Below are 27,730 nucleotides of genomic sequence, written 5' to 3'. Positions count from 1 at the left end.
TAACTGCACAGGTCTCCTTTATCAAGCTAAAAACTTCCTGGAGAAAGGTTATGGTAAAATGAAAGCAGAACCTGGTCTGCAGTATCTGTATTTTCCCACATCTTAAGCTAACCTTCCTTCCCATGTTGCTGCAGAGCTATACCCACCCACTCTGAGATGGTTTTCACTTGTTCTTTACCCTCTTCAGACCACAGAGCCTTCACAGGAAAGCAAAATATTAGTCCCTTTGTCTTGTTTGCCACACTGCTGTCAGTTGCTTGGCACTATATCAGCATTTTTAAATACTCTTAGAAGGCAGCTTTCCAAGGTGGGAGACTTCAGATCTCTCCAAACAGCAGGATATAGATCTAAGATAAAGCTGAATAGACTCCTAGTGTGTCTGAGGAAACAAAGGCCCTTACACATTCAGCTCTCCAGGGTCAGGTCATGAACCATGTTCTCACTTTAAGAGCAGCCAGTCTCCTCCTGTTCCAAGGACAGCAGACAGAAAGCAGGAGCTAAGGAGGGCTTGCAGAGGTCCAAAATTTGCACACGCTCAATAGGAGAAAAAGCCCCCAAGCATCCTTTGCTCAAGTGGACAAAGGTCTGCTGGCAAATAGGACAACAACCTAGGGAAATAACTACTGATAGGACCAGAAGGATTAATTCAGGAAGAATTTACTACAGCTTAACACTTTGGGCCAATTTCTTGATGGAAAAACCCCTTAACCAGTGACTGAGCTTCCTTAGCACCATCCCTGAGCTGTGACCTTGGAACTACTCTGCTCTGGTGCATGCTCAGTGGCCCAGCAAATGGTTCTCCCGGTTTGTTGATTACTTTGTGTATGGATGGAAAAGATTGGGCTGGGAAACTGCTACCAGAACATAGGGACCCTTTTCCTTATCTATCAGTCCTTTATTTCCCTCTCTGATACAGCCTAAGGCTTCTTCCTGCTGGGTGGAAACAGATTTTCAGTGCTGTAGCTGTCTCATGAGAACTACTTTCCAAGATATTCTCTACTCAGTGGAAAAAGGAGTCTGAGCTAAAAGGGTCAAGCTGGGATATGCACTGAGCAAATGACTTTCTGCACTGGTTTGAGTCTCCTGGAGAGGACAGAGATGCCAACACTTTACATCTCTTGCAAGTTTTCTCTGCTCTCCTTAGTGCAATAAGAACACGTGGAGGATACTGAGTAGGTGCATTCAGAAATTAGTACATTTTGTAATGGACTTGTAATGGCTTTTATAAAATTTGTTAATAAGATAAGACGTAATAAGACTTTGTTAATAAAAGTATGGCTTACACTTTTATCACGTCCCACATGTACGTCAGGTGAGTGACCAAAGACAAATGATTTCTTCTCTGTTTCAATCAAAACAGTAAAACATTCAGTAAAAAACACTCTCCTGCCCTGCCAAAGTACAACTGTGCAGGATAGTATTAGGGCTGGAGCCCGGTGTTTTACGGAATGGTGAACAGCAACTTCCCCAGACATCACATTGGGTCTACACCTGGTGGTTTCGGAATGAGGAGCAGCACAACTTCACTATCCAGCCACAAACCTAATGATCACAAGATAAGAGACTTCCTCCATGATACTGGCCCTCAAAATAGGCAGGACAGAATATAGCCACAAGAATACATCCAAATGCAGACCTTGAGCCTTAAAGGGAATGACTGGAGGAAGACAAGAAGTCAAGAGACTATTTTCTAGATGTTCTGGACACCCAGTACACACACATTTCTGTGTAAAAGCTTTGCTGTTACAGATATTCATTTGGCAAATGCCAGGTGCAAAGGTAGCATTGCTCCTCAGCAACTGCTGACTACCCGCAGCTATCTGTAAAAGAGATCATCTGAGCTCCTAACCAATGCAAAATAAGCTGGTTTTGTTCAGAGCATCTACAACAGCCAGTGGAGTCATGCTGAGACCCTGATCAGTGATTATGGTGAAATCCCCATTCAACAGCATCCTTGCTGGCCAGCAGGACCAGGTGAGCTATTTCCCTGTCTGCTAGCACCCTCACACTGAGGGTGCACCTGGAATACTATTCTAGAGAGATAAGGAGAACCTGGAGGGGGACATCCTTGGACTAGAGGTTGATGACCTTTGTAATTGCTTCAAATTGTCCTTCTTGCAAAGTGCTTAGCTATTTCTTTTCTCCAAGTACTTAACGTAGTCCTGAAGGTCTCTGACTCATGGCTTGTTTTCAAAATGACTGCCTCTCTAGTCAGTGTGGAAGTAAACATTTTAATGACTTATTTGCATGCATCTTGAACTCTCACTTCCATGATATTTTGGGCCTATTTATCTTGGGTACTAACGATCTGATAAACCTCTTGTAAGGATTCACAAAACTGATCTCTAAAACAAACTCTGAACTCTCGAATTCCCACTTATCAATCTCCAGACTCTGCTTATCAGTTCTGTAGAAAGACCCTGCTAGATAGCAGTTTAATTTCACAAGATATGACTAAAGCCTGTTCCTATTTGTAAGCACAGCCACATGGCATCTGTCAAGGGTCCATATAGTGCAATACCTATTCTCAAACAGTGGCCAAAAATGGATGCATGCAGAACATTATGAGAAGAGTGTAAATATAGGTAATTATTCCCCCCAGCATTGCCCTCAATTCTACCCATTTTCAGGTCAAGGATGTCCTGGGATCAATGTAATTTCTATGAATTTACTAGTCTTTGGCAAACGTCTTTTCTATTAACTTCTCTAGTCCCTCCTTAATCTTTTGTTTGCTTGTGGTTGGTGCCATAGTTTCCTTTGAAAAAGAAGAGCTCCCTGGTTATATTAAAAGCATGAAAATTAAACAAATCTTTGCCTTTACTCGGCATAAAATTCACATGCTTAAAGTTAAATACCTTAAAGATCTCACTGGGGATGAGTGTCTGCGTGAAGGTCAAATAAGAGCTTTTCACCCTTCTTTACCTGGCCATAAGTTGGAAAGGGAAGTGAGTGTAACTTCTAACTGCACTACCATAAAGACTGGGATGTTCCAGTAAGATGTTTTTTATGAAGGGAAAAACGGGTGGGACAGCCTGCCACTGAAGTCATGGGAGTGAAGACATCATTGAACGGTGTTTCAGGTGAGTTACTATCCCAGGCTTCCCTTTAAAAAGACAAAAACAAGGGAGATAAGGTCCAGTGATGACCTTCCTCCAGGTCCTGGAGGAAATGCTGTCTGAGCAAATGAGTGGTGTCCCTAGCAGAGATGACCTAGGTGAACAGGAGATTCCCAAGACGTTCCCCACCCTCATCTGCCAGATTCTGAGGTCCAATGCTTACTTCCAGAAATGTTCTTATTTTATTTTATTTTATTTTATTTTATTTTATTTTATTTTATTTTATTTTATTTTATTTTATTTTATTTTATTTTATTTTATTTTATTTTTTCCCAATGGAGTTTTTTGAAAGGCAATAAGCTGTCATTTGCCACTACTGGCAAATGTCCTGTTCCTCCCCCAGTGAAGATATGCTCTTATAACTACTTTTGGGCGTTTATCTTCCATAATTTGCTCTGGCCCCATGGGAATTATATTCTCCAATTATACCATTCCTAGTACATGCAGATGAAACTGTGCTAAATACACCCTCTCCTGCTAGAGCACAATCTCCTAATTTTAGGATCTCATTAAGTTTGCTCAGTCTTACTTTTCCTTCTGTTCTTCTCTTTATATTCTCTGCGTGTAAATCCATTTGGGGGTGAAGCAATTCTGACATCTTACATGGGATGAATGAAGGCCCTTTAGCATTACAAGAAGGAGGTTTTGCTGATAGTTACTGCCTTTCCTGTCCCTTGTTTTCTTTTTTTTTTTTTTTTTTTACGCCTTTCAAGTTTCAGATAAGGAATATTAGGAGTTGGACTCAATGGTCCTTGTGGGTCCCTTCCAACTCAGGATAGTCTACGATGCTCTGGTTTATGGGGAAATCAAAGTATTCAGCAACAACAGAGATTTGTTCAATTCTCAAAGCACTAATGCTTGTTCAGTTTTAGGAATGTACATTGCCACTTATGCTGCTTTAGATTTCCCCAAACCATTTAGTGTTACCCTTTGCTGTAAATTCACCAACTCAGTGACAATTTAGCTAGTTCCAGAATAGTCAGTATTTTTGATTTGATACTGCAGAAAAAAGATGTGTCTGCTGCTATCCACGGAAGACATATTTTAGGGATGAGACATGGAAAATCTTTTTAGATTATTTACCCTTGCAGCTTATTCTCTTATCATGAAGTTCATGCCTGTGCTAAGTCAAATAAGATTAATTTGTATGAACATCACCACTACATTCTCTAGTCTGACATGACTGAAGCATGTGGCTTTTCTAGGGAAGATGATCTTGCCTCTCTACCCAAGCTGGATATTTTTTTCCTATTATTGAATGTTCATTTTGGTTTTAATCTTAGCCTGATTTTTTGTTAGGCTCCAGGGACCATCTCACACAATAAGTGGGGAACACCATTACAGGAATCAGTCACCCTTAGTCTCAGTGGAGATCACTAGGGGGACGATAATTACTGCCAAATGTGATAGTGGTTTTTGTCCATGTATCTTGCCATCCACAGGGATTTGGGATTGTGTCATGGTGTGAGAACAGATTTTAAACAATGTTGACTTTTGGATCGCTGGCCTGTAGAGAAGCATATTTGTGTCCCTCTGTTTCTTGACTTACACAATTCCTCAGATGTATTGCAATTATTTCTTTCAGTGGTTTATCAGCTTTACAGTTCTAGGACCAGGCTATCTGTATATTTCTGTGTACTTCCCCAGGCCTATACGTGCTTTTGTGATGGAAAGTTTGCTAAGTAATTTGCAAACAAGAAAGGAGAGCAATACCCCTGGAGAAGCCAGCTGCTTGTATCAGCAATAAATACACAGGAGAAGTACGCCAGGCAACCCCCTGTTTATGTATGTTTAATGACTCGGTCCTGAAAAGGAGGTGCTTAATTTCTCCCACCACAGAAGTCATTCTTTTGTTCTGTAAAGCAGCACAACATATGTTTAGCTTTTAGGAATTAGCTTGTCACAAAGATTTCAATTATATTTGGTTCTAAGAAAGCAGTTTTAAAGGTGCAGCGATGCGAATTTTCTGTTAATAGCAGCAGAAGTTACACACCTTAGAACTGGCAACAGCTATTTTGCTGGGTAAGACCATGAGTACAAAAGGACTTAGAATTCAGAACATTTTGAAGTTGTTTGCTGAGATGACCTACAAATCACTTTCCTAAGGCTCTCAGTAACACCCAAACTGTGACAGCCAGTGTGTTGCTGAGATGAGCCCAGGATGAGGCTGCTTCATGCTTTGTCTGGCACAATCATCAAATTTCTCTGCAACAGGGTGATAAACATGGACCAAGACAGTAAAGGCAAGCAAGTGACCACATGCAGGACTTACTCAAATGGGAGATTATCATATTGGCAACAGAAACATTCTTCTCTGATCTCATCAAAGCCCCAGACTTGTGATGTTTCTCACAATTCTGCTACCAGACCCTTTACTTTCTCTGTCTCATGGAGCTGCCCCTACTTCAGCCCCTAAAACCTCAATCCCACTACCCAAAAAGTGACGTGAACTGGCACATAGCTTCCTCCTGAGCAAACAGGCTACCCAGGGCAGTGGGCACAACACCAAGTTTGCTGGAGGTCAAGAAGTGTTTGGACAACCCTCTCAGACACGTGGTCACACAGGGACTCTGGACACACACTTACAGAGAGGGAAAACCAGACTGAGGATGTTGCCTGGCTGCCACTGAGGTGACTAGCTCACATCAAAATAAATCCTTATGCTTAAAACAAATTTCTGCCCAAGCTTAGGTGACCCAAGCCATGCGAAGCAGACTGCAGGATACACCCATCCTTGGAACAACTATAACGTTGCACACATGCACGGTCATCGTGCACTGATGTGTTTATGAGCTGCATTTTGTCCATTTCTGGTGTATAGCAGTAATCTCAACTAAGTCACCGCAACAGCAGATCATGAAGAGGGAATTTTACCAGAGTCCCCAGACACCAGTGGTGTCAGTTAAGGGTTGGCTCTTCTGCGTTATTCATTAGCAGGTATTTCCTCTTGAGATCTATGAGCTTAAATAGACAGGATATACAGAAGAGAGAAAAGGCACTTTGAGAGAGAGCAGAACCATGCTCATATTAATACACATCTGTTTTCTTTTTACCTTACTTAGAACTAGAGAATACAAGGTTTATTTTGCTTATGAAATAATTACATCAAAAATTGCTCCTTCTCCCCTGCCAAAAAACCCTAAGTCTAAATTTTTCTTTAAAACGTTATCTCAGTTGTGGACCAGGAAATGGACAAGCTGAGCCAAAATGTAAAATTTTGGTTTTTATTGAGTTATCTCAGGCCGTCAAAACCTTTCCTTTGGCTGTTGGCACCTCTATTTTGATGTAAATGTCCTAACATCAATATATATATATATATATATTATTATTAGTCATCTCATTTATTTAAAGAGCATTATGGTTAGATACCAATTGTCGTCCTGTATCTTCAGTACAAGCCAGGCTACCCAAGACTTTTAGGAACCTTTTATGTTTCAGAAAGACAACTGTGTCTCAATATCAGGTTTATCCAAAAAATATGAAAAGAAATGAAAGCAATTTTTAAAAGATGTGTGATTATTTTTCAGTTTCATAAAACTAAAGAAGAAAAATGCAAGGAAAGCCTATTGGAGACTCTATGGGTTTTGGATTCAGTCTATTTTGCTTAATGCCAAGTTCAAGCCTAGTAATGTTTACAATCTTTTTAAAGCAATTTGTGACTATAAAATCTTTTGTTATACATCTTTTCTTTGTCAGTAAGTCTATTATTTCCCTTTATTCAGATCTTCATGCATTTGGTATGAATGATGGTAGGGAAAGTCTTCTCTTATTTGAGTATATTTATGTTTAAATCCTATATATCAGCAAGGAACCACAGGGAAGACTTTCCATTGAAAGAAACTAAAAATGCAATTGATTTCCTGGAACTGCATACAATTTAATTTGGAAAGCAGAGTTACCAACTCTTCCATCTTTTTTTTCCCCTTAAAACTCTGAAACAAATTAAATTTCAAATCCATTTCTTAAGAATTCCAAACAAACCCCTATAACCTATTAAACTCTATGCCAGACAATCTTTTTGCCATGCCAACACTTGCCTTTATGTTTCCCGCCAGTAACAAGAAAAACCAGCCTAGACAAGAAGTCCAAGAGCAACTATTTAATAATATAAATTAAAGACAAGGAAAATTTAGGAATGAGAGTCCTAAGTCAGAAGTCTCCTGCTGTTGCCTTAATTTTGTTCCTTCTGTAGTACTTGAACTTCGGCTTTATGACTAAATCTCAAAGTTTACATGTGTGGAATACAACAAATCCAAGTGCAAGGTGCTGCACCTGGGCTGGGGCAATCCCAGACATGAGTACGGACTGCATAAAGAACTCATTGAGATCAGCCCTGCAGAGAAGGACTTGGGGGTTCTGGTGGATGAAAAGCTCAACATGAGCCAGCAGTGGGTGCCTGGAGCCCAGAAGGCCAACTGCATCAACAGAGGAGTGGGCAGCAGGTGGAGGGAGGTGATTGTGCCCCTCTGCTCTGCTCTTGTGAGGCCCCACATAGACTGCTGCATCCAGGTCTGGGGCCCCCAGCAGGAGAAAGATGTGGATCTGTTGGAGCGGACCCAGAGTAGGTCTACGAAGATGATCAAGGGGCTGGAGCACCCCCCCTATGAAGGCAGGCTGAGAGAGCTGAGGATGTTCAGCCTGAAGAAGGGAAGACTACAGGCTGGCTATATTGCAGCTTTTCAATACTTAGAGGGGGCTTACAAAAAAGATGGAGAGCAACTTTTTGTTTAGTCAGACAATGACAGGACAAGAGGGGATAGTTTTAAACTAAAAGCAGGAAGATTTAGACTGGATGTAAGGAGGAAATTCATCCCTCAGAGGGTGGTGAGGCACTGGAACAGGTTTTTGGATGACATTTTGGATGCCCTATCCTGGAGATAAGGCCCTGGGCAACCCGATCTTTGGGGGGGGTTGCATCCCAGCCCATGGCAGTGGAGTTGGAACTAGATGTCCACTTAAAGTTTCAGGAGGCCTTGGAGCCCAAAGACCCACATTCTCCCCGTGGCAGGAGTATGGTAGGAGAAAGCAAGAAAATTTTGCTAGAGTCTAGCCCTGCTCTTCCCTGTCATGTTCCTCATTGTATGTTCTGAATTTTGGGGTAGACGCATAGTGCTAGGAGTTTGACTCGATGATCCTTATAGGTCCCCACCAACTCAGGATATTCTATGATTCTATGATTGTTGTTAAGTGCAGATGTCCCAAAACATCTTGGGACATCTTGGAGAGTCCTAAGGCATGCACTTCAAGGCTTTGTAAGAAAAACAGCATTTGAGGTGTGGGCAACCATAAGCAGCCCCGTTCTTTTCAGGCAATGACTTTTAGTGAGTACTGTAGTCTTCTTGTTTCTCTTCAGGTGCACGTGTCGTTTCTATCTGTCAGTGGAGTTGGTTACACACCCCACAAATTTTCTCTTTAAAAGTATTTAGTTTGCCTTAGTTCAGGGTCTTTTTCACAACCTCCCCACAGTGAGTCTGGTTGCCTAACCTGAAAGATTAAATTAAGAAATGGGACATTTCAGCTTCCACTGACTTTTAGAAGCACCTTGGTTCTTTCTCTAAAGATTTCATTATCCAGGGAATTTTACACAACTTTGAAGTCAAGAGATTGATTTATTATTATTTTTTTTTTTTTTAAGGAGTCAGGCTGAGCTTCTGCACTGAAAGGACTTTGACAATGGCACTTTGGGGATACCAATACCTCTCACTAAACTTAAAGTAGCAGCTGGGATGGTAACACTGCAGGAAAGATTTGCTTAAGCTTTATTCCTTTTAATGAAATAAAAAAAAATCTAAAAAAAATAAAAATTATCCTTGATATTATCAGAGGCAGAATCAGGGCCTGAATCATGAAACTTCTGGCCAAACTAGTTTTGTTTTGGGCATCAGTTCTTTTTAAAGGCATGTTTACAATAAGCCTAAAGAGACAGTGTGGAGAAAATTATAACTACTGCTAGTGAAAAAAAAAATCCGTTGCTTGTCATGTAGAGCATCTGTATATGGAAACATAAATCCCAGAGACTGATACTGCTGCTAAGTAATTAGGAGAGTTAATAATCTGCATTTACAGGAACAGCAAACACCAGGAAACACATGGGACTTGAAGGTGGTTTTGCTGTGCTCTGCTTCTACCAGGACTTCAGGTCAAAGCAAACTGACTGGTTTTGCCCCTGAATGGGACAGCCCTGTCCTCTCCCCATTCCTGGCTTCTCACTCCAGTGCTGCATCATCCTTTCCACAAGCACTCAGGCAGCAATCCAGGTCAGAAAAGCAATTCAGGAAAGCAGTGCCAACACTAACACAAGGGCGTAAGCGGTGTGAGGGTAAGATCCCATCACACAGTGACAAAAAAGCTGATAATAGCTAATAATTACTGTACTAAGATGCTTGTTGAACTACGCCAGGAATCAGGTCATTCAAATGATGCTGGAAATTGTCTTTTTCTATGCACATCTCAGAGTGAACTGGAAAAGTGGTGACTTTTAAGCTTTGGACATTTGGCACTACTGTGCCCAAGCTTCCCTTGACAATAAACATCATCACACTGTCAGCTCCAATTTAAATTGGTGTTGTGCAGCCCAGAACCATAGCCCATAGCTTTCCCTCCCCACTGCACCTGAGCTTCCAAGCTTATGGATGCACAGGTTTATCTACATCCCAGCAATTCTTTCTGTCCTTTGCAGCCACGGTGTGCCCTTCCTCTCCCCTCCCCAACGTTAAGTGGAAATTAAGGCATCAGAAATCTATGGCAGAGCAGCTTGTGAACTCATATTTGCTATATCCGACAATTCATTTAGACATTTCTCGGTCTTTTTGCATAAATCATAGCAATGGAAGAGGTATGATGTATGTCTGTCTTTCCCAAAGATTATCTCCTCATCTATCTTCTCAATTGCAGTGGCCATTTGCTAATTAATGGGCTTGACATAATTAGTTCTGTTTAAAGTCAAGCTATAGCTGAGCTTTTACTCTGACTTGAAAAAAACAGACAGCCATGAACTTACAGGAAATCATACTGCCAGCAAACAGCTCAGCTGGCTGCAGACTAATCATCTTTTCTTTCCCCTTTGTTAAACACATTCTTTCTCTTGGAAACTGTTCAATAGTTCATTAAACTAATAATCCCATTCAAATCTTGCCTCATAAATGGGTTTGTCAGTGCTGTTTCTTTCAGGAGACAGTCATTTTAAATTGCCTCTACTTTAATGGGTTTAACGATAGATTAAATCAGGGCTTTGGCTGTGACTTATTGCTCCACATTACTTTATTAGTTATTATTTGTAAAGGCATTGGTGAATAACACGCTCATTTATTTTGCATTTTTTTCATGCTTTGCATTTATATCATACTTTCTCTTTACTAAGGAAGACTGGGTTGGGAACAGAGTTCCAAGTAATGTTATCCAACAGAACCATATACAATCTTTCCTCCTACATTGCTGATGATGCCTCTTTTTAGCAAAAAGAGCTCACTGATTTGCTTACTAACAATATATCTATAACTATCCTCATAAAAGGAGAGCTTGTGTCAGTCACACAGGAGTTTTTAGAGAACAGATTCTCACTGCAAGCTCTATGGTATTAAATGATTCTGTGTATTTCTATTAATACTAATTGAGTAAGGGTTCACAAAAAGTCACTGGACACCAAAGGAGAGCAGGTATCAACTGCTGCCTGGGCTTACTCGGGGCTTTTCAGGAAAAAACTTGGGGAGTTATTTGTAGCGTAGGCAGCTGTGCTACGTGCAGAAGTAGGAAAGAACACCAAATAAATTCTTGTGTATTTAATTCTTCCAGAGTTGGTTAACACTTCACTGTGTAGCAAGCTGGAAGGAGGTGGAAGAAAGTTGGGTAACACCCGTCCATACAGTTCAGGTATGATTCTATTTCCTTGCCCAAACTTAAATATAATAAAATGTAGAGATGGAAAGAATCCATGGTTCCATCCACTCCAGAGAAAAGCAGGGACAAAGAAGAATAATTCATAGAATCATTTAAGTTGGAAAAGACCTCTAAGATCATCAAGTCCAACTGTTAGCCTAGCACTGCCAACCATGTCCTGAAGCACCACACCTACACTTCTTTTGAATACCTCCAGGGACAGTGAATCAACCATGTCCCTGGGCAGCATGTTCCAATGCCACACAACCCTTTCAGTGAAGAATCTTTCCCTAATATCCAACCTAAACTTTCCCTGGTGCAACTTGAGACCACTTCCTCTTGTCCTATTGCTTGTTGCTTGGGAGAAGACACAGACCCCCACCCAGCTACAACCTGCTTTGAGGTAGTTGTAGACCTGGGCAATAAGGTGTCCCCTGAGCCTCCTTTTCTCTAGGCTAAATAACCCCAATTCCCAAAACAGCCCTCATAAGACTTGTTCTCTAGACACTTCACCAACTTTATTGCCATTCTTTGGACACGCTCCAGCACATGATGCCCTTCTTGTAGTGAGGGGCCCAAAACTGAACACTGTATTTGAGGTGAGGCCTCACCAGAGCTGAGTACAAGGGGACAAATACTTCCCTAGTCCTGCTAGCCACGCTATTTCTGATACAAGTCAGGATGCTGTTGGCATTCTTGTCTACCTGAGCACACTGCTGGCTCCTATTCAGCCAGCAATCAATGATTACCCCTAGGTCCCTTTTTACCCGGCAGCTTTCCAGCCACTCCTCTCCAACCCCATAGCATTGCATGGTGTTGTTGTGATCAAAGTGCAGGACCCAGCATTTGGCCTTGTTGAACTTCATACAGTTGGCCCCGACCCATCGATCCAGGTTATCCAGATCCCTCTGTATAGCCCTCCTACCCTCAAGGAGATCAACACTCCCACCCAACTTGGTGTTATCTGCAAACTTACTGAGGGTGCACTCATCCAGATCACTGATAAAGATATTAAAGAGAACAGGCCCCAGTACTGAGCCCTGGGGGACACCACTTGTGACTGGCCTCCAACTGGATGTAACTCCATTCACTGCAATTCTTTGGGCCCAACCATCTTAATATGGTCAAAGCTCTAGGCATGAAGAAAAAGTTAAGTAATGTGTAAGATGCAGATAGCCTTTGCTTATAACCTTTGGTTATATTTCACAGCAGCCACAAATCCTGATACCTTAAAGCAGCAAAAAAAAACAGGTCAGGGAAGATGTTTATCCATAACTGCTACTCTCTAGATCTGTTTCTAGGCAGAGCAGGATGAGGGACCAGGACAGTCTGGGGAATCTACAACAAAAGTTACTGGGTCTGTGACTCTTCAGGGGATGGCTTTCAGTGGCTGACAGCCCCATCTACAACAGCACAGATGGTGACATCTGTAGCTGCCTTCTCAGACCAGTAGAACACTACTTAAAATGTCATTCTTTAATAGATTTCTCATCTCAAGTGGTTTATCAGAGACAGAGAGAGGGAGATTTTAAGCAGAACAATTGCTGAAGGGCTAGAAATACTGAAGGAGATTTCGACACAAATCCAAGGAGACTGTCAGGGTCACTTGACAAAGAGCATGGGAATTGCCTGAGGCAAGATCTCCAGCCACTCTGGGTTTTGCCAGCTCTCCTTTCATTGTCCACCATCATCCTCTCCCTTGCAAAAAGACTGCTCTCCCAAGGGTTGGGAAACAATGAATCTTCAGTTATCTTAATTTATAGTTGCACAGATTTCCCTAAACAGACCTTGCACTTATCCCAGTGGGGTCTTTTCTCTTCCTACATCAATTGTTTCAGAGGGCATTAAGAAAGCAGAAGACAAAAGGAGAGAGGCAGCAGTGTGGTCCTTAGCTCTCAGCAGTGGACTGGGCGACTAACACTTCAGGCCTGATTCTGAGGCTACCTCAAATTTACCGTGTGGCCTTTAGTTGCTTACATAACTCATAATTTGAGTATTACTTTACTTAAATGATAGCAAATGTCTGAGGCTTTAGAGAAAAGTTTTCTAACTTGAGAGCTTGGGCTTCGTTTTTAAAGCATTTGTGGGATTTGGACCCTTCACATTCCCAAAAGTCAAAAGAACTTAATCTCTAAGCTATTTTTGAAAACAGTATCTGGTCACCTAGGTCACTGAGTTTCATAAGATCACCGGATTCCAGGGACCTCCATTCTTTTCTATTCCCATTATGAACATAGTGATCAATCACATATTGCCCTAGGCTGCCAGACTGAACAAGAGTTTCTGGATCCGGTAGACAGTCACCCCATCCTTTATAAGAAATGTCCATCATCATTTTTATCACAAAGATTTGGAAAGTTTTTTTAAACAGACTACATCCACAAAGATACCAGAAAGAATCACAGCAAAAGTACTTCTGGCTTATAATGGAAGAGACATAGGGTGGTCCTGCCCTGCAAATGAGCTAATGGCTGCTTTTGGTAACTAGTTTTGAGAAGAACAAGCCCCAGGGCAGCTGCTGTCCATCTTTTCTAAATCCACCATAGCAGAAACAATTGGCTGTGCATTTTTGAATTCAAAGAGCAAATGGTGCCAGCACCACGGCCCTGCCCATGGCAGCTCTACTGCCAGGCTCTGTGTTCCAGCTCCAGCCCACACATACATGTTTGTCTGTCTCGGCTGAAAGTGTGGTGCTCCATCCCATTCAAAAAGCATTCTCCAGCAAGTGCTGGAGGACTCTGGCACAGCCCAGGCTTTGCGCGTGTATCACGTTCTGCTCTGATTCTGCCCACGGACACAGGAACACTTTCCAAGAACCACAGCCAGGCAGACTTAAAATAACTCAGGATCGGTGCTGGGGCCAGGAACCATCTTGAGAACACACAAACACTGCTGAGCTCCAGCACAAGCTCCAGTGTTCTCTAGCTGAGCCCTGTATCCCTCCTCAGGTGGAAAGCCCTCACAAGTCCAGTTCTCACACTGATTTGGCTAGAGATGAGACCACAAGCCACAACTTCGCAACAGAGGACTGAGTATGGACGCCTGCCCATGAGCAACAATCGAGAGAACAACCATTATGTAAAAGCAGTTATCAGAGGCAATAATCTCTCGGTACAGCCCAGTGCATCAATTGGTAGCAGAGAGATGAGTGACACCAGGGTTGAAACCCAAGTTGGCAGCATCCCTGCTAGTGACAGTGGAAAGCCCAGCCAAAGCCATCACCCCAGGCAAACGTCCAGGATCCTTCCCACCAGCAGGCAGGATGTGGATGGCTCCTCACAGTCCTGGTGTGAGCCCCTAAAGTGCTGTGATCCACTGATCAAAGCCACAGAACCCAGTGCGCAGCACTCTGTTCACACAGGAGGAGTCTGGGTCCTCTGCCTGTTTGGCTGTCTCCTGCAGTACGAGCTTTCCTCCTACCCTGGTCTGCAGAGCAGATTCCTTCCTGAACTCAATGAAAAATAGAAAAGGCAATTCTGTAGGCATGTCTCTATGTGCTATAATAACAAACAAAGTTCTGCTTTGTAAAATAGAAATGAATATTAAACATACCCTCGTAAAGTGTCTTGGCCTCTTCTTCTCACTCTGTTTGCTGGCTGTCTTTCCTCATAGCCTGCAAATCTGTCTGTCTGCAAGTCCCCTTCATATTGACCCTGGGTTTGTTCCACATACAAAACTGCTGTACATCCCAGCATGAACCTGGCCAGCCATAATACCCCCATGATGGCACGGATTCCACGATTCCCCTGGATGCCCCGAAAGCTTCTTCCAGCTGGAGGGTCCCTGCTGCCTTGGTGGAGGATGGATTTTGGCAGCAGCCCCTAAGTGCCAAGGTGCCTTTCTGCTGTTCCCTTTCTAGAAGCAAAGACAGAGGAAAGAGAAAGAAAGACAAACAAGTGTTCTTAAGGGCTTTCATACTTTTAAAATGATTGTTCACCCCAGGCTGTTCCCCCCCAGAGTTAATACAGTGAGATCATACAGTCACACTGAATTTGGCTCATTGTGCATGCAGCCAACATGCTCACACTATCATTCTGCACCACATCATCGCCAAAGCCTTCCTTTCCCATGGGGCAGAAACCAAAAGATCTCTAAGGGTTACGACTCTGCTCTTGTATCCAATTTTTCTGCCTTCCTGGGGAAGAAATGAAGAGTGACCTGAGTGGTCATGATACTGAACTTGGTGTGGTACCTAGGTTCAGAGGAGCAACACAAGATACAGGGCTATGAAGCAAGAGGATATTAGCACTTCAAGGAAGGGTGGATCCTATTTATGGACCATCTTCCTAGGTCCCATAGCTCTGCTTTATTGTGCTGTATTCTAGCCAGACTGGATATGTGACAGATTAGTTGCTTGAAAACAACCTCCCAGATACCTGGTGTTTCAAGCAGAGGAATTGCTAGAAAACACATCAGAGTGGTATATATGTCAGTGTTGAGGTAGGCAGAAGGGTCGCGTGTTCAAGATGGAAGACTGAGGTGGGGCTACAGGATGAAGACATGGTACATTAAGCTAAGTCTGGTTTCTGTGGAGGATGGAGGAACAGAGTAGAGGAGGAGGGTGAAGGGACAAGGTGGAAAGCTGGGTGTGCTGGGGGGTATGTAGGACCAGAGACCCTTAGCTGGGCCAGACATCTGGGAATGACAGACCACAGGGAAAGGGATGGTATGGGGTCCAAAGCTTCTTCAGAGGGCAGGGAGTGGGCCAAAGGAGGCAGACACCTGTGGTTTTGGACACAGCTTGGGATGAGCACATCATTACCAGCTCTCCTGGGCTGCATGCCAGCAACAGAGCCCATGAGCTAGGCCATAGGTAGACAAGGACCAGGTCCAGGCTGTTGCCCTGAAACATTCCAGGGCAGTTTCTCAGTCCCCAGAGATCTTCTACCCTAAGCAAGTCCACGTGGATCAGTCTTGATGAACAAGACCCCTTCCTGGGACGAAAGATGTGAGCCCTTCTCCCTCCTTTGGGGGCAGTGACATGGGGGAGAGGGTCCTGTGGACAGCCTCTGGCCAATATGTGCAGAGCCCAGGACCTGAGCCCTCAGGAAAAGCTGAGGGCCAGCTCATGCCACGGAGCACTATGGGCAAGGCACCCACAGTGGTCTCTGGAGCAGCTTAATTTTAGTCCTTGCGGTCATTCTGGGTCTTATGTGGCACCGAGGGCAAAAGGAAAATAAACCCAGGCAAAGGGCACAGATCCTGGCACAGCACAGACCCAGGGGGAGGAGTGCAATCAGAACTGGGGTCTTCCTCAGTGATGAGGAGCATGGCCCCAGGCTTGGGCTGAGGGTGCAGGAACAGGCAGTGCTGCGAGGCTGGGCTCAGAGGGGGAGACCAGGAAGGCTATGAGAACGCTCACTGAAAAGACTGAAAAATGTATCACAGAGGAATGTTCTTCCCAGACTGCACCCCCTGATCCTGTGCCCTCTTATTCCTCCTCTTAGCCCCCATCACCCCTCCCATTCTCCAAATCCCCCAGCCCTGCACTGGCACGTGCAAATGACCCTTCAGCTCCTCCCTTGCCCACCCCCATGCATCGGAGTTGGGGTCCCTTCCTTGCTTCTTCTGGTCGGGGGAGGGTTAGAAAGCATCTCTCACCTCAAGACCCCAAAGTTTGCTCCTTCAGGGAGGAATCCTCACAGGTCTCCCCTCTCCACCCAGACTGGAAATATCTGCTGCTTCTGACAGAGGCACAGGCTTTAAGTCTGCTCCTGCTGGGAGGGACAGGGCCCCTGAGCCTCCCCTAACTGTCCCCCTTGCTTTCCCACAGCAGCACTTTCCAGTTCCAGCCCAGCCCCAAAGCAGGCAAAGTCAGCCCAGACAAGGCAGAAAATGCGTCTGAACAACAACAAAAAAGAAATTCCTCACAACTCCAGAGTGGTGTCCCAGCTGGGAATCTCTCAGCTCTTGAGGGCATGCATTTTTCAGGCTCTAATATTTCAAATGCAGTGAATGAGAAAGACAGAGTGGGAAGGAAAAGGCAGGGCTGGGAGCAGAGGCAGAGACAAAGAAACTGCCTTTCCTGCAGCAGCCTTGCAAGCTCTGCTGCTACTTTGCTGCACATGCCTGTCTGCTGAAGGCTGGAATATGATTACCTTCAGCTAGACAAAAGGGAGAGCATTTCCTTTTCTCCCAGAGTTCTCAAGGTAGCTCACAAATGGAAGCGAAGTCATTAAAAGCTTAAAGTTTTACACTTCCAGAGATTTCCAGCCTTCATGCAGAAATTTAAGCTGAAGAAACTCCAGATTTATACATTTCCTCACAGAGAAATCAGAAGCAAGACAAATGATCGATACACAGGCACGTACTATGAGAGCATTAACAAAAGTCTTACTAAGAGAGTATGGAAAAGTCATTTACACCATCAAAAGAGAGTTAAAAAGACTCAAAAATTATTTTCAGCTTTGAGAAATTCCATCCAACACCACTTGTAAGAACTACACTGACAAAGTAAGGAGAGAGCCAATCACTAAATCAGATTTAAAACTGATCTGCAAGTTTGGAAGGAATCAGGAAAGACTTTTCAAAACCTTGCCTTTGAGTTTGCAAATTAATTTAATTAAAAATGCATAAAACTTAGAAAAAAGAATAAAATACAGTTAGGCAGACAAAGAATTACAACATCAATTACAGAGAGAAAGAAAATCGATCCTAGCTATGCAGGATTGGATTTAGTCCGAAACTTTTTAAATACCTTTACGTCCTGGAATTGGTGATGTACCCAGAGCTCCTTTGTTTAGTGGAGATCTGGGCAGAAAAGAAGGGAATAAAACCCTCACCCTTGAAGGAAGAGAAGAAAAGGTACAGCCTAATCCAAATTGGACAGGGGGAGGGCCTTGCGGTGGAGGAAGGGGTGCAGGAGGAGTGGGAGTAGCAAGGGACAACCCTACCGCATTCTTGAGCCAAAAGTTTTTAACTTCAAGGAGGGACTGGGGCGGGGGGAGAGGTTGGGTTTAGCAAGAGACGTTTGAATGCAGACATGATTATCACCTAGGCATTCTTTGTGAGTGGAGGACTCGCTTAGCTCAGTTAATTAGGGAACACTTTCAGTTCAGCTGGATGCAGTGACTGCTTGTCCCAAATTTAGGCTGGAGCTGCAGGAGGCAGAAGGGCATTAGTAACAGTGACTTCACATCAAAAGATCTGATGAAAAATAATTCATTTTCAATTTGGGGGTGATTCTTAATCTCTTTTTTAGAAAAGTGATTGTGTGTCAACAGTAGCAGGAAAAAAAAAAAAGACTTTCAAGTAAAAGGTACTTTTCTTGCTGATCATTTTCTTTTACTCAGCACAGCTGATGTGAAACAATTAAGCAAACACAGGTAACCTGAACACAGGTAACCTGAAGGTTAAGTGACCCAGACCAGGACCTTTACACTCAAAAGTTACCTGGGCTCCGAAAGAGAAAATCTTTGACATTACGAGCATTTTCACTAAATAAATAAATTAATTAATAATTCTATGACGATCTTTGAATGCCAGCTGTGCGACTAATTCTGCTCTTTTGTTCCATACAATACCTTTTTTTTTTTTTCTTTTTTTCCTCTGCCTCTTGCTTAGGAAACATTACTGATGTCTTTTCTTTAAACGCAAAATAAAACGCACATGTTCCTCCTCCTCTTTGAACTCTACTCTGTGCACATCATCAGAAAGAAGCACAAGTCCCCATGTGTGGACGGATTGTATGCCAGAAGTCTCCCCGGAAACCCCAAATCAAGTTGCTTTTCAGGTCAAAGATGTTCGGATAAGTGTCTGAACCAAATGGACCCTAAAAGGCTGTGCTCAACACACCAGCAACGTGAGGAAGCTTCCTTATTGTCCTACCATCTGGCTCAGGGCTCAGTTACCTTTTTACACTCAGCAGCTGAGGGTTCAAATACAGATCACAATTCAGTTTACAGAGGTGCAGAAATTCCAAGCCAAGCCCCAAGCTGACAGGGAGATTGTCATCTCTTCTCCTCCTGCCTCTCTTTGAGGCGTCTTCACTGCCTTCTTTGTTCTTTTTGCTTTTCCTAATTAACCCCCTACTAGCTTTATAGAAGTCAGAATGATGCTCAGCCTAATTAACAACAAACTTCTGGAGACTAACAGGGAAAAGGCAGACCTTGATTTTACAAGCAGCCAATAATGGAGCATTTCAAGGAATGCAGTTCTGTCAACAAGTCTGTAGTGTTTTTTACAGCTCAGCAAGATATATAAACTATTTCCTGGGCCCGACCCTGCAGTGCCTATTTATGTTAAAATAAATGTGAATTTCACCTGATTAATGTCTGAACTGCTCATACAGAGCAACACAGCAATGAAAGTACAAGAAAATACATTTTTTCTCTCTCTCAAATGCACAGCAAGTTGGAGAGTACAACTCTTGATGCAAAAGATTCCCTATGTCAGCTTAGGCTAGTTAAAAGCATGTTAACTCCTACATTGTATTCATAACCATGTTTACATGATCAGTAGATATTTAAAGGTATTCTGGCACAGAAAAATACACACAGGGTCTTTGTTGTATTTTCAGGAACTCTGGAAAGTCTATGACTTTTGGCCATCACATATTTTAAAAAGTAAGTGTCCAAAAGGTGATAGTGCATAAACGAAGAATTGTTCTTGTTTCTTTTTTTAGGTGCAAAATCAACCACAGATCTTTCCTTTTGGAATGCACTTGTAATGCCAGATAAATTTTATTTGGGTCTACAGTCTAGTGTATCTGGGCTACTCAAGACTGTTCTTTATGCTTAGAATAGATGTTATCCTGTGCCTCACCTCTGGCATGATCCTGCTCAATCCATTTCCTCTGTTAATTCACATGTAACTGATCTCAGAGAACACATTTAATTAACATTTCCCAGGTTCATTTGCTTTCCTCTCTCTAAAACCTCTCTCTGAGGGGCTGCAGTTGAACACAACCCTGCAAATGATCGGCACGCGAGGGAAATACACTTTTTTTCTACATTCCCTATTGAATGGTTAAGCAGCATTTTAATCCATTCAACATATGCAAATCTCTCTGAACATGATGCTTTTAGCTCCTCCTTTATTTTCTAGATTGAGGCTTTTCAGCACAGCTGTATCTGATTAAGTCCCAGGATTCAGACATTACAGCAAGATCTCTTTCAAAGTCTCATTCAAGCCTCCAACCAGTTCTTTATTTCCCCACTGTCACGTCGTTGTTGCTGACCACACGGAGTTACTAAGATTTGTATAATTTCTCTAGCTCTCCAGCTGCTTTCCCCTTGGGTGGCTGAGTATTTTGGTATTGTTTTTGTGCACAATAATACATTCACCTAAAATGTTCCTGTGTCTACCTGCTCTGAGGTATAGAGAAGGCAAATGAGTAACTAAGCATGTAATCTACCCCTGATGCTTGCATCCAATGTAAATTTAGAGCGGGTCTGAAGTTGGAAGAGTGATCTTTATTTCAAGCAATATTGGGGTGTTTTTCTGCCCACTGGAAAACAAGAACTAGCAGTGAGCCCACTCATGCCTGTGGAAGTGGTGGACTGGCTGATGTTTCTCAGCTAACTTGTTTCATGGTCCACAAAACTGCCAGGGAGAAACTCTGAAGTGGAAGGAGCAGTAGGATGGCAAAATGTACTCCCAACCAGCACACAGAAAATTACCCTACATATTTATATTAAAAAGTATGTGTCCCTGCACAGTTTTAAAAAACCGTATGGAGAATCCCTATTTGTAGGAATAAAGATCTGTAGTCAGATAAGTATCAATCACATAACAGATCTATCTTTAGTAAAGTTTGCTATAGGACAAGTACAGTAGCCACTATTTTAACTAAGGCTGCCTAACTGACTAACGCAATTAAGGTGGAAAATTTTATTAGCTTGGCCTTTGTGGCTTCCAAATCATGCCCAAAGAAAACTCTTAGTGCCCAAACTTTCATTTTCTGGCTGTATAATTTGTCTAATAAAGATTATTCCATTTCTGTTGCCTTGAAGACAAAGGAAACACTCCTGGTTCAGTATTCAGATGTTCACGGGACCTTTTTAGAATTCTAATGCCTGGATGTGAGTGCTCTGGGTCTCATCATGTGAAACTCTCCAGGAGTTCCTCATGTGGGCAATGGTAGAGCTGTCAGTACATATGATGTCCATGTCCTTTTCTCTGAAATGTTACTTAATCTCTCTACCTTACACCCAAACCAATTGCTATAGATCACCTTTTATCAGACTGTTTTGTGTCATATCTGTCTCTTTCTACTTAACTATGCAATTAACATGGGCTTTCTGGCCTGTTTTTCAGGGTGAGTGCCATCTGAGACATTGCTTAAGACTCAGACAGAGATGGTTGTGCTGGTGCAGAGCCTGCATAACTTAGTATGTATATGTGCAGGCAGACAGACTGTAAAATATCTTGAAAGGTTATTTTTCTGCCATTTTCCATCGCTTAATCAAAGTGAAATATAAAGCCCAACACTGCATTCCTGATATATGTGGTAACAGTCAATTGTCATATTGCAATAAATATACTCAGACCATTTGATTATAAAATAATCTGATCTATACTGTTTCCAAATATTTATTTTTTTTTTTTCCATCTCAGCTACATGTGAATCCAAGTGCTTTGATATTCAGCATTAAGATTAGGTAAATGATGCAAATTCTCTCAGAAGGACATTAAACCCCAAAATAGAATTACTTCATAATAAAACCTCAAGTGAACAACTAAGGAGGTAAACATGCTTTTTATATTAATACACAGCAAACTGCCATCTATTTTACCTATTTATATGTCATACATGGAAATCAGCTATTGATCTGTAAATTAAATCATTAATCTACTTCCACTCCTCACATGAAGCTGCAGGAAGAGGTAGGATAGCCTCACGTGGCTAAATCTGTGAATACAGATCTGAAGAACATTATAATCTCTGCCCCTGCCACCAAGCTTCTGTGAAGTGACAGACACACCACTTGAACTGATACTTTCATAGTTACATGATTTGGAGTCCCTTGTTTTTAGAGGCCTGGCACAGGACAAGTGGATCTCCTTTGCAGAAATTATCATAGAATGATACAATGGCTTGAGTTGGAAGGACCTCAAAGATCACCTAGTTCTAACCCCCTGCCATAGGCAGGGCTGCTACCCACTAGATCAGGTTGCTCAGGGCCTCATCTAATCTGGTCTTGAATACCTTCAGGGATGGGGCATCCACAACATTTCTGGGCAACCTGTTCCAGTGCCTCACCACCCTCTGAGGGACGAATTTCCTCCTAATCTCTATTCTAAATCTCCTCTCTTTTAGTTTAAAACCATTCCCCCTTGTCTTGTCATTATCTGATGGAGCAAAGAATCGCTCTCAGTCTTTTATATAAGAACCCTTCAAGTCGCCATGAGGTCACCCCTGAGCCTTCTCTTCTCCAGACTGAATATCCAAAGTTCTCTCAGCCTTCCTTCATAGAAGTGCTCCAGTCCCTTGATCATCTTCGTAGCCCTACTCTGGGTCCACTCTAACAGATCCACATCTTTCTCCTGCTGGGGGCCCCAGACCTGGATGCAGCACTCCAGGTGGGGCCTCACAAGGGCAGAGCAGAGGGGCACAATCACTTCCCTCCACCTGCTGCCCACTCCTCTGTTGATGTAGCCCAGGATGCAGTCGGCCTTCTGGGCTGTAAGCACGCACTGCTGGCTCATGTTGAGCTTTTCATCCATCAGAACCCTCAAGTCCTTCTCTGCAGGGCTGCTCTCAATGAGTTCTCACACTCTGTATGCATGTCTGGGATTGTCCCAACCCAAGCACAGTCTCCAGTTTGGAGACCAGGATGTCATGTGGGACCATGTCAAAAGCCTTACAGAAGTCCAGGGAGATGACATTGTTCAGTCTTCCCTTGTCAACTGATGTAGTCATTCCATCGTAGAAGGCCACCAGATTGGTCAGGTACCATTTGCCCTTGGTGAAGCCATGCTGGCTGTCTCAGATCACCTCTTTGTCTTGCATGTGCCTTAACATTGCTTCTGGGAGGAACTAAAACATGCCTTAAAATAAGCAAATATATTTTTTTTTCCTGTCAGCTGCACTGTTTAAAATGTCTCCGTGTAAAACAGCATAATGTCTTGTGTTAGTTCACATGGCTGTCAGGCAGATAAACTAATGGTCAAATTTTCAAGTTTTAAAAGGTGAAGCATAATGTAAAATACTTTTTGTTGTTCATTATTATTAATTCTATTCACTGGAATAGAGCTGTAAAAGTAATTGGTTTTTGTTTGTTTGCTTGTTTCTACACTGAACAAACTGAAAAAAATAAAGGAAGGGAAAGAAAGAGTCATTAAGGGCAATTAGATGTATGAAAATTCAACACATTTTTAGTTTGACATAAACATATAATCTGATATTAAACATTGCAGTTTTGATTTTGGATTTTTGTTTTAAATCATTCAAGTTTTATTTATTTATTTATTTACTGAAGTTCCTAAAATTCTGTTTTCATAGGAAAAACTACAACGTTCAATTTTACAATTAGTGAAATAAAGTATTTGTAAATAATCATCTCTCAAAAATAGCTGACAACCTCAATAAAAATTTATGAGTTTTTCACTGTATTTAGCCAGGAATTTTTGCCACATCTCTTTTGGTCTTAGACTGACCTGTGGGCAAAAAGCAATGAATATAACCATCCAACAGGGAAGAGAAGATCACTTCTCTTAATTTTGGTGAGGACTAGGTATCATGTGCACTGCATGTGACAATCCAATGGAAAAATAACATGAGATCGACATTTGTTATTGTCACTATAATCATTAAAATTCATAAGGGAGAATGTTTAAGGTTACCTATAAGGTTGTGAACCCGATTTTCTTTTTAATGCCTGACTTGGCTATCTTTTGGCTCTTTCTCTGGGCAATACATGGTATCAGGATCTTGTAAAAAGAAGTATAATGAGAGAAGGGAACTTGGCTTTTTCTGTCTCTTTCACCATTGTCAGTCCTGATGTTACACATTATTACACTTCTCTCCTGTATTTCTGCATGAATGTGAATAAGATGATGCCTTCAGTCATATCAGTGACTGTCAAAAACATGTAACAAAGCCTAATAAAGCTGGGTTAAGGTTGCTTTAACTTTTCTATTTTTGACTTCAGTGAGGGTAATCTAAAATTAGTACATGTTGCTTCTTGCAAGATGACACAATTGCTGTCAGGACAGCAACAGTTCTTAAGCATGAAGTCATCTAAAAAAATCAAAATCAGGCTCTTGTATTCAGATTCTTGCTGTGAACTGAGGTCAGGGAATATGAGATTTATGCTGCTGCTCCAAGATCCCTGCAAGGCTGTGTCCTGGCAGGCCCACAGCTGCTTGCTCTAGCCTTGAAATCTCTAAGAAATTGGAGATTTTATTTCAGGAATATGGTGTATAATGGTCTGAGCAGGATGCAATGAAATGCATGTAATAAACCTGCACTACCTGAGAGTTTTGCAATGCCAGGGCATAGGATGCTGCCAGCAGGGTAGTGCTGTGATCACTACAACGAGCTACTCAGATAATGAGGATGGAGGGGGTCATAAAAAGGATTCTAAGAAGCCAGATAACTTCTGTATACAGGTGACTAGTCTCCACTTCTTCTTGATGATGCTCTGTTCTGGATGGAGCTGTGGCACCTGGACTCCTCCTGAAAGACAGGTAGATGTCCCTTGGGTCCACAACAACCTGCAGTGCATCCCTTTCTTCTGCAGCTAGTCCAGAGCTGCAGAATATGTCCAGAGACGTGTGCCTCAAAGAACAAGACTTGTTCAGAAATAGGCCAGGCTCAGATGCACTAGGTAATGGAAGGGAAAGACATGTGGCCTGAATGTGTTTTCCTGAAGTTCAGGCACTGGCACAGCAGAAGACACACAGTGATGTATGCAGGAGCCCATGTCCAAATAAACCTGGCAAGTTAGCAGAATGTCTGATAGTCTGGGCAGATGGCATGTGGGCGGTCTGCAAGGCAGACACGTAGCAAAGGGGCATGTGCTGCTCACAGCCATTACAGACACTTCTTATATTACTTCTTTTTTCCCCACAACAAAATTTTTCTTGACATGCTGCAGGAGCACAAGTCCCACATAACCTTAGTATTACATAGCCAACACGTTTTTGATGCTGTTCCTGGGTGTTCTACAATGTAAGTGATTTACGTGGGCTCAAGGCAGTGCTCAAAAGACAAGTTCCATCTTTCTTCAGATCTGCTGAGAGATAATCAAGTCATCTCTTTGTGCTTCAGGTACAATCCCACTGAATGTGGGTATGATGCCATCTTCCTTTGAAATATGCTTCTGGAATGAATAGGAATAAAAAAATAAATGCAGGGAATTTACAGAAACTTCTTGTCCAATTTCATCTCAAACAAATTGACATCGAAAGTGGAAGCTATCAACACCATGTGAAGAATTTAAAGAGTGTGAGGAACAAATTCAGACAAAGGTTTCTTTAGGGAAATCATCCTACAACAATAAATATCTCATTCACTTCAGATTGTCATCAGACATTTAACATGAAAACAGTTTTATCATCTTATCTGACATTCTAAATAATGCAGGCCAGAAATTTCACTGCCTCACATTCTCCTTTACTCCAACCTAAACAATCCAAGTGTCCTCAGCCTCTCCTCACAGGCCATGCTTTCCAGCCCTGTTACCAGCCTTTTTACCCTTCTCTGGATGCTTTCAAGTACCTTAACATCCTTTCTGTGGAGCCCAGAACTACTCACAATACTCAAGGTGAGGCAACAGCAGTGCTATGTGTAGCAGGAGAATTGCCTCTTTTGACCTGCTGGCATTACACGTACCAGACACTATAAAGAAAATTAACTATATCCCTGTAAAACCCATAAAACCGTCATTTACCTCTGTTGAACTTCATGCTGTTGTTGATTGTCTACTGCTCCAGTGTATCTAGATCCTTCTGCAAGGCCTCTCAATCCCTCACAAAAGCAAGTTTGTTTTTCTCTTAAAAAAAAAAAGAAAAAAGAAAGAAAGAAAAGAAAGAAAAGAAAGAAGGAAGGAAAGGAAGGAAAGGAAGGAAGGAAGGAAGGAAGGAAGGAAGGAAGGAAGGAAGGAAGGAAGGAAGGAAGGAAGGAAGGAAGGAAGGAAGGAAGGAAGGAAGGAAGGAAGGAAGGAAGGAAGGAAGGAAGGAAAGAAAAAGATTCCCATTAAGATCTTCTCCAAGTAAGGCAGAAGTTCTAGAGCAGGAGTTAAGAGAGGAGGGGTACCTGTTATTTCAAATGTCCCCATTGGGCACGCTTCAACATTGAGCATTGCTTGGTACTTCCAGAAAGGCGAAGTCTGCTTGGTGTGTTGCAAAGGGATCCTCAGGAATTAGAAGGGCTTCCAGCACACTAAGTGACAGGTAGTGGAGGGACAGGGAAAGGGACCAGCAAGCAGCTTCTGGTGCATTGAGCAAGCCAATCACTTGAGGCATTGGAATGACATTTTAATAGTTAAAGTGGAGCTTTGTTTCATAGATTTCCAAAAGCAGAAAGGCTTGGTAAAACCAGAGTGACTGAAGTGCCAAAAAAAAGAGCATTGGGTGGCACTTGCTTATTTTCTTTGCCCTTTGGGTCACGTAGTCCAGATTTTAAGGCCTTACACGATGGACAGAAATGATTGAGGTTGGGCAGAAAAGGGCAGCTTTCTTCTAGACATGTTGATCACAAGCAATCCTCTGTTCTCAGTGCTGCTCATGCTGTTAGCATGCAATGCAAACCTGGCAGAGGAACCACCACTATTTTGGGTGGCCCACAGACACCAATGGAGCCTGCAGTGGCCTTGCCCTTACAGTAGGGTTGCCTGGCATCGTTTCAGCATTTTCCTCTGCAACAGGATGGGACCCCACATGGAGAATATGTGCTGGCTAGGAGACAGCCCTGTGCTATAGATGTTTGGGCAGGTGCCACACTTGCCCATTGATTCCTTCCCAGAGCTCTTCTGGTTTTCTGTAACAAAAGTCAGTGATGGACATGGATAGAGTTACAGGGCTGGCTGTGCTGACACTGCTGTCACACTGCTTTCGAGGCATGTGTGCACAAGCTCAAAGAGTAGCCAGTGAGGCCCTCATTACCAGGTCACCCTTCAACCAGCTCCCTGTGTGAATCTAGATCAGCCTTCTGGGGCGGGTGGTGGAAGGTTGGGTCCAGCAGGGCTGTGGGTCACTGCCCAACTGCCAGCTAGGTGGATTCTTGGCTCTATCACTTTTGCAAGAGTTAATTCAAATTAATTTAGATGGATGTCTGTATGCCATTCTGAGACTTTGGGATTCAGTCAGAGGCATTCAGGTGAGACTGTGTCAGATTCAGGCCCTGATGGGGTTGCCACTGGAAGTCACAGAAAGCACTGGCCTTGGGAAGGCTGAGTGACATTGCATGGAGGCTGGGGAGACAAGGGGCCTACAGAGGTGATCAGATCCTCACTGCTTTGTGCCATTCCCAGGGCTGTAGAAATATCCCTTGGTTTTGCACACATATGAGGCTTTATGTAACAGGACAATGATGTTCCTGTGACAAACATGTACTTGTCTGAACAGACCTGTCTGCTTTGCTGGAGCCAACAGTAAGGCTCAAACCAAAGGTACCCACTCATGATAAATTGCTACCAGCGTCCTGCTCAGACTGAGGCTCCTGTCTATGTAAGATTTGCAGTCTTAGAGCTTATGATCACAGTTGCAACATTCCTTTTGTTTTCTAGGAATTCGACTCCACCAAGGAGGGAAACCACAGGGAAATTGTTTCAGTGTGCGCTCTGGATTGGGAG

The 27,730-nt window shown here is 42.8% G+C and overlaps 1 protein-coding gene across 1 annotated transcript in view; it reads right to left on the bottom strand.

The window, feature by feature from the left end:
• LOC311219390 (fibrillin-2-like) overlaps positions 1-14,713 on the bottom strand; it is a gene marked incomplete at both ends in the record, with an annotated part of 114,671 nt that extends 99,958 nt beyond the window's left edge. Inside the window, one exon of the mRNA XM_084302510.1 lies at positions 14,544-14,713. Within this exon, the coding sequence (XP_084158636.1) occupies positions 14,544-14,713 (170 nt within the window). The remainder of the gene's footprint in view (positions 1-14,543) is intronic.
• Between the last annotated feature and the right edge of the window lie 13,017 nt (positions 14,714-27,730).

Source organism: Netta rufina, assembly GCF_964035555.1.
Source record: "Netta rufina genome assembly, chromosome: 28".
Taxonomy (NCBI): domain Eukaryota; kingdom Metazoa; phylum Chordata; class Aves; order Anseriformes; family Anatidae; genus Netta; species Netta rufina.
Note: the sequence above shows the minus strand (reverse complement) of the source record. Positions and strands in the feature narration are given on the sequence as shown.